The following is a 16,537-nucleotide window of genomic DNA, read 5'->3' on the forward strand; positions in this document are numbered from 1 at the left end:
GTCTTTCAAATAAATAAATAAAGCTTTTTTTTTTTTTAAATAAAAGGAGAGGAGGAAGTTGCGTGGAAGGGTGTGTGTGTGTGTAAATAAATTATAATACATATGAAGCATGATTGGCCACATAATTGTTGAAGCTAAGTGGTGGAAATATGGGTGTTCCTCATGGATCCTATTTTGTTCAGATTTGAACATTTTCTATCGTAAAATGTGTTTTAAAATGAAGAATTAAAAGAGAAGCTGGGATTTAAGAAGAATGCATCCAATGTGATACCATGCAAGCCCTAAAAAGAGTAGAGTGTGGAAAAGGAGTCCCATGGGTCCCTGTGTATGATGTCACGGCAAGACAACTAAGCCACATGAGGGGGTCACCGAGATAAGCTGCTCAGTGGTTCTTGCCTTCAGACTTGAGACAGTAAGCCTGCTAGCCAAGCATCTCTGCAAACAACTGAGCCCAGTCTGCACTGAAACTGGTTTTTATTGATGTGGCTGTGGGCCCTTTGTTTTTCCTTCCCCACACCCCTTCAGGGGTATTGCTGGGTGGAGGGCTTTCTGAGCATGGAGTCCCTCCCAGAGGGATTAGCTTAGTCCACTAAACTGCCCCCAAGGAGAGGAGTAGGACCCACCCAAGCACACTATTGACCCATAGCAAGACTTTTGAAATGTAAATGTTGGTTTGTTTCCAAGGCCTGTATCCTTGTGCCATCACACAAATATTCCCACTTTCAAAAAATTCCCATTTTCTTTGACCACTGGCACACAGATAGGCTAATGTCTACCAAGCTACGTTAATAAAGTTGGAGGACACTGGATAAAATGTGATCTTACTTAAACAATAAAAGAAGTATTTCTGAGTGTATGTACATATATTCCTAAGTACCCATCCTTTTACTGTGCAAGTCCATTTCTTAGGCTATATTCTATTAAACTACTTTCAGATATCCATAAAAATATAGGTACAAAGATGTTTACCTAAATAATATTTTTAGTAAAATTAGGTAGAAAATATGCCTATCAATGGAGGAACAAATAAATTATAACATACCTACATTATACTACCATAGACAAACATCTATCCAAAACATTTTTTTAAAAGTTTACTTATTTACTTGAAAGTCAGAATTACAGAGAGGGAGAGGCAGAGAGAGAGAGAGAGAGAGAGAGAGAGAGAGGTCGTCCATCCGCTGGTTCACTCCCCAAATGGCTGCAATGGTCGGTGTGGACCAGGCAAAGCCAGGAGCCAGGAGCTTCTTCCCCGTCTCCCACGTGGGTGCGGGGGCCCAAGGACTTGGGACATTAGGCCATTACCAGGGAGCTGGATGAAGTGGAGCAGCCGGGACTCAAACCTCAAACCGGCGCCACCATCACAGTACTTCCTAATTCGATGTATTGAGGTAAAAAAAAAAAAAAAAAAAAAAAAAAAAAAAAAAATTCCTTAAGAAGCCCAGCGCTCAGGGTCTGTGAGGTCTTACGTGTTTGTCAAGTAGTTTAAAATGCTAATTCCCAGGCTGCCTTCCAAAGATTCGAATTAAGGTTCCTGCATTTAAATCGAGTCAAACGTTTCCTTTCGCCGGGAATGTTAAAGGTTAGGAAGTGCACATCCCCAGAGGCTGCACCGGCGGAGGCGGCTGACTCGGTCCCCGTGTGGCCCCAAGTTGCCATAAAAATGAGGACTTTGTTGATTTTTCCTCAGAAAGGGCGGATTTATAAGAACACAGAGTCCTGTAAGTCTGGCCAATAAAGAATAAAAACCGTCGTCCACTCGTTCTCCCGCTCTGGCACCTGAGACTAGCTGTGGGGAAGCCATTAGCTCCGAGCCCAGGCTTTCGGGCAGGTCAAAATCCCGCGCTGATTATGCCATCTTGGAGGCTTGCGGGAGACGAGGGGATGGAGGAAGGAGAATGGAGCTGCTTTCTGGCTTATTCCCGACTGCCTGAGCCTCCGCATCCAGCACAGCGAAGGCCTGCTGTCGCCATCTTGCAGGGTGGGCTGCGCAGGCTCTTGGCGCGAAGCCGACGCGCTGGAACCGGAGAGGACGTGGAACCGCCGGAGGTGGGGAGCGCGCGCCGCAAGGGGAAAGCGCGCCTGCGCATCGGCGACGGCGGCAGAGGGGTGGGGCAGGGTTTCGAGTGCGCGTGCCCGGTGTGAGCCCGCGAAGTACCTGGAAGAGGTGGGGGGAGAGGTAGAGAGGAGTGTGTTGAAGAGCGCTTGCGCAGCAGCGCGACCGTACTGCGAGAAGGGGCTGAAGAGCACGCGCGCGGAGGCGGGACTTGGAAAGCTATCGCGAGATTTCTGGTGGCTATATATACTAGCGGGGAGCCCGCGTCCTTTCCCTGGCGTGATTCCGTCCTGCGCGGCTGTTCTTTGCAGCAGTGGGCGTCTAATCTCCGTCCGCTTTCTCTCCTACCCAAGTTCGTCCCTCCGCCTCATGGAAGATTCGATGGACATGGACATGAGCCCCCTGAGGCCCCAGAACTATCTTTTCGGTAACTATTGTGGGGGTTGAAGCGAGGCCGAGCAGGGCCTGGTGGTGGCTTTAAGGGTTGGGGGGAGGGGGCGGCGGGAGTCTGACTGAGGCCCGGGCTGTTGGAAAAAGGCCGGCAGACTGGAGGCCGGAGAGAATAGGGAGCAGACCGCAGGCGTCCTGGTGCTGAGCGGGGTGGGAGCTGGGAGCAGAGAGTGAGCCGTGTGAAAGGGGTGGGGAGGAGCGGCGGCCCCCGGCCTGGGGCGTGAGCGGGCCATGGCCCAAGGCCGTCTGAAGGTTCGGCGTTGCCTGGGCTGCGAAGTAGGATTCCAGGCGTGATTTTTTGTCCCGTAGTGTGTAAGTCGGCTGGCTTGTTGCTAGGCCGTGTTACAGGAGGTTGGGGGGGGTGCATGGAGGGGCGTGGAAGTCCCTGCTGGAGGAGGAGGTGGGTGCAGCCTGGCGTCCTCATCCAGAGTTCCGGGCCCGGAGACAGCTCGGGTGCCTCAGCCAGTGAACCGGGGAGGGGATGTGCGGCGGGGCTTGAGGAGGCCGCGACCGCCCGAAGCACGTGGTTGCCACGTGGTTGGGGGAAGGGAGGGGGTGTGGGCTGTACATCCGGGGCTCTGGCATCTTGTCACCCACCCACCCCCCGCCCCAGCCAGGGGTCCTGTGGCTGCTTTGAGACTGTTGGGCGGGAAGTGATAGGTGTAGTGGCGGATTGAACTAGGATTCTGGAAGTCTTTGTCCAGCGTCTGCAGCATCAACTGTACCGTAACTGGCCTTTTTAGAGTCCTCTTTCTGCCTCAGCTGGTAGACGGACCTAAACCACAATACAGGTCTGATGCTCAGAGAAGTAATTAGGTTAAGGTTGCGCTTAAAAACCAGATTTAAACAAAATCCTTGATTGCAGAGCCAGCGCTTCATAAGTGAGGCTTATTTTTTTTCCAGGAAGGGTGTAGCGGAGGTAGTCCAGCATGGATTTTGTTATGTTCACCAACGTTCTCGGGTTGTAACCAGAGATTGGGAACCACAGCGCCCCCGTCCCCCGCGAACTCACACTACTATGTATGCATAGTTTTAAGGAATTACAGTAGAACTTAATTCTGGGAACCCTTTGTTGGTTAGACATGGAAATAGATGCTAATCCTACCCCTAGTTTACAAACCATGTTGAGGTTTGTTAGCACTAGCATGCTTAAGTATCTATTGTGAATGGGAGTGAAGTGTAACCACGTAAATTTTTATTCTGGCAATAATTAAAACAGTTTCCCGATGGAGTGGGAGTAGATAATGTGCACGGTAGTGCACTTTAGGACTTAATTCTTAGCCATTTTTAGAGGTTTCTGGTGATTTTATAAACAATAATTCTTTTTTTTGGCCCTTTATATTGGAAGTGTCCTTGATTGTGTCTGTTGCCTCTATTTCTAATGTGCATCACTTTGGAATATTGACCCTTACAAGTTGATTCTTTTATGTTGGTACTTTTCTCTGTAGATGAAAGCTGTTCATCTGAGAAACCATTCTCATTGCTAATTTTCCACTATTGGGAGTTTAGATAGATAATTCCAGTTTTTTAAATGGTTGGGAATTAACTATTATATATTAGGCTTCATTATTGATATGTCTGCAGAAGTAGTAGTGCTTGTCTCAGTGTATTGAAAAATACTGTAATGAAAATGCAACTAATACAGACTTGTAAGGACCTTAAATGATTTTTAAAAATGAGTGTTGAGGAAACCAGAAAGAGACCATTCTTCCTACTCTGTGGTAGCTAAAGTAGAGGAAAACTACTTAAAAGGTTAGCTTTGTTAATTTTCTGCTTGTTAGAATTGCTTTTTTCTTTTACAGGTTGTGAACTAAAGGCTGACAAAGATTATCACTTTAAAGTGGACAATGATGAAAATGAGCACCAGTTATCTTTAAGAACGGTACTTAAGCTTTTAAAATAAACATTTCTTGATTTCAGCAATTTAATTGTCCCCTATTTCTCTGCTTATAAGAGTTTTTATGATTGGATATTGTATATACCTCATCAATAAACTTGATTAAAAAGCTGGGCATGTTCACTGCTACCTGGTAATCTGGTAAAGTCAAGTCACCGTTTTATTATCTTGCTTCATTTGAATCATGAAAGATCTCTAGGGTGTCTGCCAGACGAACCTACTCAGCTTTGTAGTGGGTGTTTAATAGGTGTTCTGTATAATATGTGTGCATTTTTAAGTATTTCTTCAAGTTTACTGAACATGAGAAATTGGTTTGCCAATCTTACTAAACTTGAAGGTAGTGTTGGCACAAGTTGGAAATAATGATAAAAGTCATATTTGGTATTTTTAAACACAGATTTCCGAGGCAGGATTGTAAAACAGTTGGAAATTAAAGTTTACAAACTGTTCACAGGTCAGTTTAGGCGCTGGTGCCAAGGATGAACTGCACATTGTTGAAGCAGAGGCAATGAATTATGAAGGCAGCCCGATTAAAGTCACACTGGCAACGCTGAAAATGTCTGTACAGCCAACGGTAAGGGTGCTTGGATTTGGGATTTTATGTCAGGATTTAGTTCTGTTTTAATGCAGGTATTTAGGTTACTACAAGCAGTAGTAAAAATTTTTTTAAAGATTATTTGAAAGTCAGTTACAGAGAGGCAAAGAGAGGTCTTCCAATGCTGGTTCACTCCCCAAGTGATCGCAGTGGCTGGAGGTGGGCTGATTGAAGCCAGGAGCTTCCTCCAGGTGTCCCCTGCTTTCCCAGGCCATAGCAGAAATCTGGGTCAGAAGTGGAGCAGTTGCCCATACAGGATGCTGGCAATACAGGCAGCGGCTTCATCCACTTTGCCACAGTGCTGGCCCTAGAAAGTGGAATTTTATTTGGTGCTTCTTTACCCCATTAGTCATAGCTACATGTTTCTGTCACTAGAGTTGAATGGTCAGCTGTTAAAAAGGTTTCTGCTGTTAAATAGAGGGGGAAACAGACTCACTGGTTTATTTTGGTGTGTGGATTTGCCTGTAATGCTGTTCTTAAATCTCCATTTTAGGTTTCCCTTGGGGGCTTTGAAATAACACCACCTGTGGTCTTAAGGTTGAAGTGTGGTTCAGGGCCTGTGCATATTAGCGGACAGCACTTAGTAGGTATGTTCTTTTCATATACTGCATTGTATATATATATATATCATATACTGCAGTTGCTTGGCTTCTGGTTTGTACTTAAACCAGGCTTGGTTATACTATTACTGTTTATAGTGAGTTCCAGTGAGAACCTTAAATTAATGATAGTAAGGGCATGTTTAACAACAAAATCCTTTAAAAAATTCTGTTGCCATTTGCTGTCCTTTTGTTGGATTTTTAAGTGTTCAGCATTCTATAGTATTAATCTTTATTTTTCCTGAATGATTCTTGTTTGAGTTTTAAAATAAATGTCTGATAATTTTATTTTAGCTGTGGAGGAAGATGCAGAATCAGAAGACGAGGAGGAAGAGGATGTGAAGCTATTAAGTATATCTGGAAAACGATCTGCCCCTGGAGGTGGCAGCAAGGTGCCACAGGTAGAGATGTCATTTCACTGCAGATTTGCATTACAGCCTTTGTTAGGTGGTAACAATCAGCATTTGCTCATAAGTATATTTTCCTTTTTAGAAAAAAGTAAAGCTTGCTGCTGAAGAAGATGATGAAGATGACGACGACGACGATGATGATGATGAAGAGTGAGTAGCATGCTTTTATGTGCATGGGTGGTAATTTTATGGAAATGATTTACCAGAGTTATTCTGTGCAATAGTTCATAATTAAAGGGATTCATGTGGTCAGTGGTTGTCAGCAAAAAAATGTTGGGACTGAGCCTTTAAAATGCTGCTGTGCATTGTGGCTTTTCCTAAGAGTAGAGCATGCAGCATTGGTAGGAATGGGAAAGTAGAGACAGAATCCTTCCATCTATTGGCTTACTCCCCAAATGGGCTGAACCAAAGCAATGAGCCCAGGAGTTTCTTCGACCTCCCATGTGGGTTTGGGAGCCTAAGCAATTGGGCGATCTTCCACTGCTTTCCCAGACCATAAGCAGAGAGTGAATTAGAAGGGGAGCAGCTGGGACATAAACTGGCACACTTATGGGATGCTGGCACCACAGATGGAGACTTAGCCTGCTGTGCTACAGTGCCAGCCCCAGTAGATTTACTTTTTAAAATGTAACCACAGTGTCGGAATTGTCCCTTTGTGTATATAGTAAGTAGATAATGCTTAGGGAGAAAGTAAAGTATGGGTGGTCCAAATCAGCACATTTTCGAATAGAGGAGAGGGTAGTCAAAAGCATGTGTGTGCTAAGGGACGTCATGGTTGCCTCAAGGGGGCTGAGGGTTAAGAGCATGGCATGGATGATGGTTAAGATGTGAAAAGATGAAATAGCCAATTGGCAGTAGACTTTGAACAAAGAACAAGGTGAAAGGGAGATCCTCTTTTGAGGATGGAAAGGGTATGGCACAGCTTAGTTGAAATTTATATCTGGATTCTATACTAGTATTGTTGGACAGTGTCTTCTGTACTGAATACAGACTTGATTTTTAATCTTTCATCATTTTTGTTAGGTGTAAGAAGTAACTTAGAGGTGATTTGGAGTATATGTATGTGTATATGTATGCGGACACTCTTATAAGTGGTTTAAATATCCCTGGATTGTGGAATACTTGGATCCTGGAATCAACACCCTGTGCAGCCATCACCTAAAAACAATTTTCTGTTTTTACATTTATTTGAAAGAGTTAAGGAGAGAGGGAGAAACAGATCTTAACATCCACTGATTTGCCCCCAAGTGGCTACAGCAGTCAGGGTGGAGCCTAGCCAAGAGCCAGGAGTATCAGTGAGTGGGAAGTGTCTAAAACTTGGCCTTTTGAAGTTTTTTTTTAAAGACAGATTCTTTTATGTCTTAAACCGATTTATTTTTAAAACTTTTTATTTGAAAGGCAGAGTTAGAGAGGCAGAGAATCTTCCATCTGTTCACTACCTAAGTGGCCGCAACAGCTGGAACCAGGAACTTCTTCTGGATCTCCCGTGAAGGCACAGAGGCCCAAAGACTTGGGCCATCTTCTGCTTTTCCAGGCCACAGAGGAGATGGATGTGAAGTGGAACAGTTGGGTCTTGAACTGGAGTCCATACGGGGTGCTGGCACTGCAGCTGGTTTAACCCACTGCGGCACATCACCAGCTCCTTGAACCTTTTCTTGGGCCGTTATCAGGAAGCTGTATCTGAAGTGGAGTAGATGCGACACCACGTCACTAGCTGCACAAATCATTTTAAAATGGTGTAACTGAAAAAATCATTTCCCTTAGCTGTGACTCCTCATGTTCCTCAACGAATGAACTTGGTCTTTATATTTGTAGATTTGCCTATTCTAGATGTTTCGGGTAAATGGTGACTGGAGGTTTAACTCTTCGGGAAAAAAAAGCCTGGCAGTTCCTCTAAGTGCCTGAATGATTCCTGCCAGTGGTGGGTTGTATACATACCTACCCCACTGGTGTATAGTATCATTGTGGTTTTGATTTGCATTTCCATGGTGACTGGTGATGGACATATACCATATGTATATCTTTGGAGAAAAATGTTGGTCAGATCCCTTGCTCATTCAAAAATTGCTAGAGTTCTTTATATTCTGGAAGCAAGTACCTTAGGTGATTTGCAAATACTTTCTGCCATTTTCTGCCATCTTCAGTAACTTGGTGGTAGCCTTTGCATAAAAATTCGTTTTCATGAAGTACAGAATTTTTTGCTTTGCTTTTGTTAAACCTAAAACACCGTTGCCAAATCTGAGGTCGTGAAAATATACTAGTAGCTTCAGCATTCATATAGGTCTTAGATTACTGTTTGAATCACCAAGTGAGAACCCTATGTGGTTTTAGGACAGATTTTTCCAAGGAAGTCAGCATTGTTGTAGGGATTCTGTTGAATATTGTCATTAGATTTAAGTCTACTGTGAATTTTTTGTGTCTTTAGGGTTTTTTTTTTTTTTTTTTTTTTTTATTTTTTAAGATTTATTTGAAAGAGTTAAACAGAGCACAGAGAGCTTCCAACCACTGGTTCACTTCCCAGATGGCCACAATGGTTGGAGTTGGGCTGATCCAAAACCAGGAGCCAGGAGCTTCTGGGTCTCTCCCATGGTTCAGGGGCCCCAGAACATGGGCCATCCACTACTGCTTTCTCAGGCCATAGCAGAAAGCTGATTCAGAAATTGAGCAGTCAGGACTCAAACCATCACCTGTATGAGATGCTGGCACAGCAGACAGAAGTTTTATCCACTCTGCCACAGTGCTGGCCCCTAGCTATTTTAACATGTCCTCAAGATTCATCCCTGTTGCAGCATGGGACAGGGTTTCCTTAAGACTGAATAGTATTCCATTGTATGTTTACAAATTTTCTTAATCTATTCAGCCATTTGGACATTTGGTTGGCTATTCTGAAAAGTGTTACAGTGAGCCTGAATGAGCAAGTATGTCTTAGAGAATGCATTCAATTCTTTCACTAGCCTCCCCCCAAATTTTGGAAGTTCTTAAATATTTTCCCTTATTTCATTTCTAGTGATGATGATGATGATTTTGATGATGAGGAAACTGAAGAAAAAGCTCCAGTGAAGAAAGTAAGTACAGTGCTATAAGGTTGTCAGAAATGACAGCTTATCTGTTGTGTAGTGCATGGAAGGAGAGAATATGGCCTTGTACTGAAAACATTAAAGGGGGGAATGATATTCATGGCCTTTTCCCACAATTTGTTAGCCTTTGGTAACCTTCTGACGAAATGCTGCATTTATGGGATTTGGCACAGTTTATTTGAACTGATAGATTTTGTTGTGGGACCTCTGATTAAGAGTGCTTTCCATTTTCAGTCTATACGAGATACCCCAGCCAAAAATGCACAGAAATCAAACCAGAATGGGAAAGACTCAAAACCATCAACACCAAGATCAAAAGTAAGTGGATAAATGTATACAGTCAAGAGGGAAGAAATGCTTGTTATTCATTGTTCCATTCCACATACTGGAGAGGTGGCTCCTAGGATTCCGGGGGTAGGGGTTGGAGCCACCATAGCTTTTTGTTACATTTACATAAGTGGTTTCTTTTTTATTTTATTTTTTTTAATTTTTGACAGGCAGAGCGGACAGTGAGAGAAACAGAGAGAAAGGTCTTCCTTTTTCCGTTGGTTTACCCCTCAATGGCCGCTGCGGCCGGCGCACCGCGCTGATCCAAAGCCAGGAGCCTGGTGCTTCTCCTGGTCTCCCATGCAGGTGCAGGGCCCAAGCACTTGGGCCATCCTCCACTGTACTCCTGGGCCACAGCAGAGAGCTGGCCTGGAAGGGGAGCAACCGGGACAGAATCCGGTGCCCTGACGAGGACTAGAACCCGGGGTTCTAGGATTAGCCTATTGAGCCTCGGCACTGGCCACATAAGTGATTTCTTATAAGGCGTATGGATTTTTTTTAAGATTTGAGAGGTAGAGTTGCAAACAGGAGAGACAGGTCTTCCATCTGCTGGTTCATTCCCCGAATGGCTGCAATAGCTGGGCTGATAGGAAGGCTGGAGCGTCTAGGTCCCCCATGCAGGTGCAGTGGCCCAAACACTTGGGCCATCTTCCATTGCTTTCTTAAGCCATAGCAGAGAGCAGGGTTGGGAGAGGAGCAGCCAGGATACCAGCCGATGCTGCAGATGGAGGCTTAGCCCACTGTGCCATAGTGCCAGCCCTAGGATTATTCATTATTGAAAGTACACGTAGTGGCACAGAGCAGAGGTTGAGCCCTGTCTACATGTTGGTATCCAGTAGAGCTAGAAGCCACCGTCTACCTTTGGAAGGTGAATTCTCTGGGGTGTGAACACCAGGCATCCAGCTATTGATTTCATTCTTTTGAACTAAATAAATGCAAATGCAAGTTATTCCTAATTATTTCAAACAGTATGGTGCAGCGTGAATATATGGAAACACCTCTGGGTTATATGCTTGCTATTGTAATAGAGGGGACTGTAGGGTCAATATTATCAATATTATATACATTAATATTAATGAACTTTTGGGCATTCAAATTTTTCCCCAGGGTCAAGAATCCTTCAAAAAACAGGAAAAAACTCCTAAAACACCAAAAGGACCTACTTCCGTAGAAGACATTAAAGCAAAAATGCAAGCAAGTATAGAAAAAGTGAGTAAACTAGCTGGTTCTATCCCCCCCTCAAACAACCTTTCTGGGTTTTGGATAAACTAAACATTACACTTTTTTAGCCTTTTAATGTACTTAACCTGTTTCATGATGATGTGAATTTTCCAAGAGAAAGGATTACTAAAATAGAACTAGTTAGCTATATTCATTTATGTTTGTCTGATTTTTTTTGCATAAGTGAAATTAAATGTGCTAAATTTAACATTGTAAAGAAAATAAGCACGTTGGATGCAAGATAAATTCTGACTTTTAGATGTTAAAATGACACGGATAAGAAAATTTCTGCTCTCTGGTTGTTGTATCCCTTTTAGAACCAGCAGAGGGCGTGTGAATCTTCAGTTAATTTGCAGATGGCTAGAAAAGTAGGAAATTCTGTGTTGGTCCTGCTTGGCATTATTGTGAATAAAACTCAGCATTTTCTGGCAATCTGAGTCAATTCTCTTTGCCCTTTACAGCAAGGCATTACTAACCAATACATACTATATAATTATGAATTTGAGTGACCAATATGCTTACATTTAGTCTTTCTGTCAGTGGAAACCTGTGAAGAGAGGGTCAGCTCTTGCCCTACTACCTTCACGATTTGAGATTAAAACAGTGAACTCAGGACATGCGTGTAGAGTATGGAATAATGGGTTCACATGTTTTAGAATTGCATTTCATAGCAGCATTAGTTTTATGAATAATAACTTAAGAATCCAGTTTCTGGGAATGTTGTCCCTTGCATACGGTGCTAAAATGACATCTTTGAGAAGTCCCTCCTCTCAGTTTTAATGCGGTCCTATCTCCTTGGTTTAATTGCAGGCGAATTGAACAGTCCTGCTGGGCACTACTGGTTAATTAAGCCCAAAGATTGGGAGAGGAAAAGGAGAAACAAATATAGTCCATACAGAGTATCATCAACAGTCGAGACTGAAGTCTTCTATTTTAATCTCAATCCCCTTTCCTGATATGCCATCCATACTCCCTTCCAGGCTTGAAGCAATCTCCTTTAGCACTTTGCTGTGACTGCTGTGATTCAGTGAAACCTTTGACATTGCTTTCTATTACATGTGCATATTCCTCATCTCTTTAACCATGTGTTAATTACTTTTGTATTTCCTTAGCTGTTTAATAAATTTGAATTGATAAAATAAGAATGTATGTGACAATAATTTAAAAATGAAAATGATTGCAGTGAGGTTTATTTTCTGGGTGTTAGGCCTGGTCCGTTTGCCATTTGGGAACCTTCTTTAAAATGCATGAAAGGTGGTATTTAGGATACAAGAAAAGCCAGTAAAAATTCAAAATGTTTCCTAAGTGGTAAATTTAAGTATGAACAGTTTAAGGTGTTGGCAGTGCTTGCAGTGTCTTAAATTTTGGTAATACAAGTATTGCTAACACTTTGTTGACTGCAGCCAAAATTTGAAGGAAATGATCAATTTTTGTTACAAATTAGTGATGTTAGGATTTCGCCATTCAACATCTCATTGCCTAAATTGATACCAGGTTATTGTGCTGGACCTAAGTTCTTGGTGAATATTAAATGTTATATTACACAGTTTTGGTCACTTGTGATGTAGTTCTCAAAGGGGATTGCGTTTTTATTTGGTTCTGGGTGGTAGAAGGTGGTTGCTTGTTTGTATACCTGAAGCACCTCAAGTGTAGCCTATGTTTATTCCTAGAGTGACTACCTGGCAAGATTTGGATCTTTGAAGGCGTCTGTAGAGGGGGACTACTTTGAAAGTCTATGCTGCCCACTATATGTCCTAGACCTAAAAGCTGTTCCGTAAAGTTAAAGGGATAAGGAATAAACTAATTCATGTAATAGCATGCAGATCTTCCTAACAGTTGCTTTGTTAAACAACATGTTACTGTACTTATCCTTAATCTTCTTTCTCAATAGGGTGGTTCTCTTCCCAAAGTGGAAGCCAAATTCATCAATTATGTGAAGAATTGCTTCCGGATGACTGACCAGGAGGTAACTGCATTTTCTGCATTGTGACTCAATCCAGACTTGGGTGATTCATCAAGATTCCCCTTTTGTTCCTTTAGTCTCTTAACTGTTGGCTCCTTTTAAAAGGCTCCTGACCACAGACAATACGTCAGATTAAATAACATGGAAACTCTTAAAAACTGAGTTGGCAGAGGCTGGGAAGATAACATTTTTAGTACGTTTTTCTCAGCTTTTATATAGTTGGTAAATTACCTCTTGATTACTGAGCCCAGTTTTACTTCTGGCGCTGTCTTGGCTAAGGAAACCAGCTGTGGTTTTCCTTGTTGCTCTGTTAGGCTGTCTGGAGCAGTCTGCTCTTGGCTTTCTTGGGAGCTGAAGACAATTTTGCTAAAATCAACCTAAAGGATAAAATTCAGAGAGCAAGAAGCCAAATTGTACTTGCTATATATATGAGTTCTTCGAGGAGTTTGTAGAAAAATGGAATTGAATATAAACTTGTGCCAGCCCATGCATTTTTTTTCCAAAATTTGCACTTACCTAGATCTTTGAATCCCTTGAGTTAATTCTGTAGTTTACTGAAAGGCAAAAATCTTCCATCCACAGGTTAGTACCCGAATCCCTGCAATAGCTGAGGCTGGCCAGATAGAAGCTGGACTTCCCCTCCTGGTTTCCTAGGGCACTTATTAGCAGGAAGCAGTTAGTAACCCAGAGGTTTTCCAGTGTTGAACACAGGTGTCCCAAGTCTTAACCAAATTTAGCCGCTGAATTTTATAATTGTATAGGTGTTATTAGTAGGCTTAATTTTTTGGATTTGGATTTTTAGTTGCTGACTAAAATTAGCAATTAGATAAGGTTATTAGGCATATACAGGACAGGTGCTGTGTTTAATTTTATGTCTTTGTGGAGGGCTCCTAAGTCTAAATATTTTCAATAAATTTTAAAAATTTCTTTTTTTTTGACAGGCAGAGTGGATAGTGAGAGAGACAGAGAGAAGGGTGTTCCTTTTTGCCGTTGGTTCACCCTCCAATGGCCGCCACGGCCAGTGCGCTGCGGCCGGTGCACTGCGCTTGATCCGAAGGCAGGAGCCAGGTGCTTCTCCTGGTCTCCCATGGGGTGCAGGGCCCAAGCACTTGGGCCATCCTCCACTGCACTCCCTGGCCACAGCAGAGAGCTGGCCTGGAAGAGGGGCAACTGGGAAAGAATCCGGCACCCCAACTGGGACTAGAACCCGGTGTGCCGGCGCTGCTAGGTGGAGGAGTAGCCTATTGGGCCGTGGTGCCGGCCTTAAAAATTTCAATTAGCTTTTCCTGCCACACTATTTATCATTTAAGAATCGTGTGAATGGCAACACAACTTGACTTAGTTTCTGGGTTTGTAGTTCTTTCAATTCAGCCCTGTTCATGGTTAGTTGTGTAGTCAACCTTGAGTGAACATGGAATTGATTCAAATTCTACAGTTGCTGATTTTCTTTGGTATGAAACTAGATTTCTGTGAATATTAGGTTATTAAACATAAAAAGCTCCTTGAGGTTGGCATTTAACCAAGCTGTTAGGATGCCTATACCCCATATCAGAGTACTTGGATTGATTTCCTTACTCTGAGTGCTCCCAATTCCAGCTTCCTACAAATGTAGATCCTGGGAGGTAGTGGTGACAGCTCCTGTCACCCACTTGGGACCTATGTTGCTTTCATACCCACTGGCCTTTGCAACTGAACAGTATCAAATTTCATCTTTCTAGATATTGGAACCTTCAGGCATTCCAAATCTAAGAATCAAATCCAATGTCCTTGAACGATCAGTGCTCAAAGCTATGGATTTTGTAGCAGTTGGGATTTCAGATAAGGGATGCTTAGCTTGTAGAGACCCACCATCTCTAAATTGCTTTTCTGGCAAGATTAGGCACAAGTAACATACAGCTCCTTGCTTGTGCAATATTTTTCTCAAAAGACTTTTAAGGCTTTGGCAGCTAAAATCTCTTCCAGATGGGACTTAAGAAACAATAGCAAATGCTTGCAAAAACTCTTACTAAAGAATTAATCAAAATTGTGCTGCTTTTGTGTAGAAACTACAAATAGAAGTTTTGTTGAACTTGTATGTAAAGGTGCAAGCTGTTATTGCAGAATTGAATGAAGCAACGTGATCTGCAGAAGGTGTTGGGCTGTCCTGTCCATAGCCTACTGAATGCTAATCCGGCAGCATCTGTTTGTGTTAGAGCAAATGACAGCCTTCATATTGTTTGAAGTTAATGATTAGGAGACATTTGTGTTATTTGCCATTTAATGTTCTTCAGTCTTTTTGCATTGTGGTATAGCAGGTAAAGCTGCTGCCTGCAGTACCAGTATCCCATGGGTATCTGTTGGAGTCTGGGTTGCTCCACTTTCCATCCAGCTCCCTGCCACTGGCCTGGGAAAGCAGCAGAGGACAGCCCAAGTGCTTAGGCCTGTGCACTCCTGTGGGAGACAGATGAAGCTCCTGGCTTTGGCCTATCCCGGCCTTGGCCTTGGCAGTCATTTGGGGGAGTGAACCAGCAGATGGAAGATATCTCTTTGCCTTTCAAATAAAGTAAAATTAATAAATTCAAAGCTTAAGTGGAGAACTATGTATGTATGTGATATACTGCTTTGAAATGGTTATCTTTTGAAGGATTTAAGTAAATATTCTACCAGCTTGAACAAGTAGAATCATGTTAAAGGAAATAGGAATTGAGTGGTTTTTGCTTTTTTAAGTAAATGATACTTCTAAATCATGAATATGAAACGGTAGTGAATTATGGAAAAATGGGGAGTTGTGTTTCGTGCTTCACCAGCTCGATACAAAGAGCAAGTCTTAGTAGGTAATGTCAGTATGTGAATCTAACGCTTAGCAGTTCTCATTGACTGTTCCGTGGACAGTTGAAGAAAGTAATTTCCATAAAGCAGGAGACTGAAATTCCCATCTGGGGTAAAATTAGTGATGTGATTTAGGTAAATCATCCTCCTCCCCAGATAAAGGAATAAATTCAATTCTGTCCTGAGTTTTTATTTGGTTGATGGGCAATCCCAAAGCTGATTTGCAGGCTGATGAGGAGTTTGAGGCAGTATTGTCCAAACTGCTCTCAGTCTTTCCTCAGCTGGATGGCCACACTGGTCAATTATATTTGTTAATGTAGGAATCTTGGGATTCTGTGTCTGAATTGGAATATTTGAAAGTTGGTTTGAATATAAATTTGTTCAGTATTAGTTCTTAATTATCTGGAGTGTGAATGTCTTTTGTGGTAGAATGAAAAATAGATGTTGAACAGTGCAGAGAGACGTGGTTTAATTTATTGATGTCTGTGAAATACTGTGGTTCTTTAACCACATTTCTTTTTATTTTTTCCAGGCTATTCAAGATCTTTGGCAGTGGAGGAAGTCTCTTTAAGAAAATAGTTTAAACAGTTTGTTAAAATTTTCCGTCTTATTTCATTTCTGTAACAGTTGATATCTGGCTGTCCTTTTTATAATGCAGAGTGAGAACTTTCCCTACCGTGTTTGATAAATGTTGTCCAGGTTCCATTGCCAAGAATGTGTTGTCCAAAATGCCTGTTTAGTTTTTAAAAGAAGGGACTCCACCCTTTGCTTGGTTTTAAGTATGTATGGAATGTTATGATAGGACACAGTAGTAGCAGTGGTCAGACGTGGAAATGGTGGGGAGACAAATATACATGTGAAATAAACTCAGTATTTTAATAAAGTAGAACTGTTACTCTTTCTATTCACTTATTTAACCTTTTGTATGTAGATAGTATGTTGTATGTTGATAGTATCCTGAAATCCCATGTTGAAAGTCCCTGCCCCTCCAAATAGTCTCTGGAGTTAACCAATTTTTTCGTGACAATTTAGTGCTCATACAGTCCCACCTCAGGACAATAGTCAACAACTACAGCTATAAAAACATGTTTCCAAATGTCATTCTGCCTGTGCTTACCTTATTCCAACTCCCAA

General features: G+C 42.4%; 1 protein-coding gene across 4 annotated transcripts; it reads left to right on the forward strand.

Moving 5' to 3' along the window:
- Window positions 1-2,328: 2,328 nt before the first annotated feature.
- NPM1 (nucleophosmin 1) lies at window positions 2,329-16,289 on the forward strand. 4 transcript variants are annotated; one of them, XR_016235519.1, is made up of 11 exons: window positions 2,329-2,483; window positions 4,309-4,388; window positions 4,858-4,977; window positions 5,492-5,585; window positions 5,892-5,998; window positions 6,090-6,157; window positions 7,406-9,072; window positions 9,319-9,402; window positions 10,519-10,620; window positions 12,524-12,598; window positions 15,936-16,289. XR_016235519.1 is itself a non-coding variant. In XM_089335067.1 (11 exons), exons 1-10 carry the CDS (start codon window positions 2,426-2,428, stop codon window positions 12,620-12,622), a joined length of 870 nt encoding a protein of 289 aa, XP_089191193.1. In that variant the 5' UTR covers window positions 2,329-2,425; the 3' UTR covers window positions 12,623-12,638; window positions 15,936-16,289. The 4 variants fall into 4 exon arrangements, 2 of the variants coding, with proteins under 2 accessions (XP_089191193.1, XP_008253606.1); XR_011389100.2 differs by having other exon boundaries at window positions 9,015-9,072; window positions 11,443-12,598; XM_089335067.1 differs by having other exon boundaries at window positions 9,015-9,072; window positions 12,524-12,638.
- Window positions 16,290-16,537: the final 248 nt, after the last annotated feature.

Source organism: Oryctolagus cuniculus, chromosome 6 (assembly GCF_051225735.1).
Source record: "Oryctolagus cuniculus isolate XC-2025 breed Fujian yellow rabbit chromosome 6, ASM5122573v1, whole genome shotgun sequence".
Taxonomy (NCBI): domain Eukaryota; kingdom Metazoa; phylum Chordata; class Mammalia; order Lagomorpha; family Leporidae; genus Oryctolagus; species Oryctolagus cuniculus.

What these genes read in the sequence shown, in the direction of transcription:
- NPM1 (XM_008255384.5), top strand. Translation starts at nt 2,426, where the DNA reads ATGGAAGATTCGATGGACATGGACATGAGCCCCCTGAGGCCCCAGAAC. An exon ending in GTGGCAGCAAGGTGCCACAG is followed by an intron (nt 5,999 to 6,089) that starts GTAGAGATGTCA and finishes TTTCCTTTTTAG; the next exon opens with AAAAAAGTAAAGCTTGCTGC. An exon ending in TGCAAGCAAGTATAGAAAAA is followed by an intron (nt 10,621 to 12,523) that starts GTGAGTAAACTA and finishes CTTTCTCAATAG; the next exon opens with GGTGGTTCTCTTCCCAAAGT.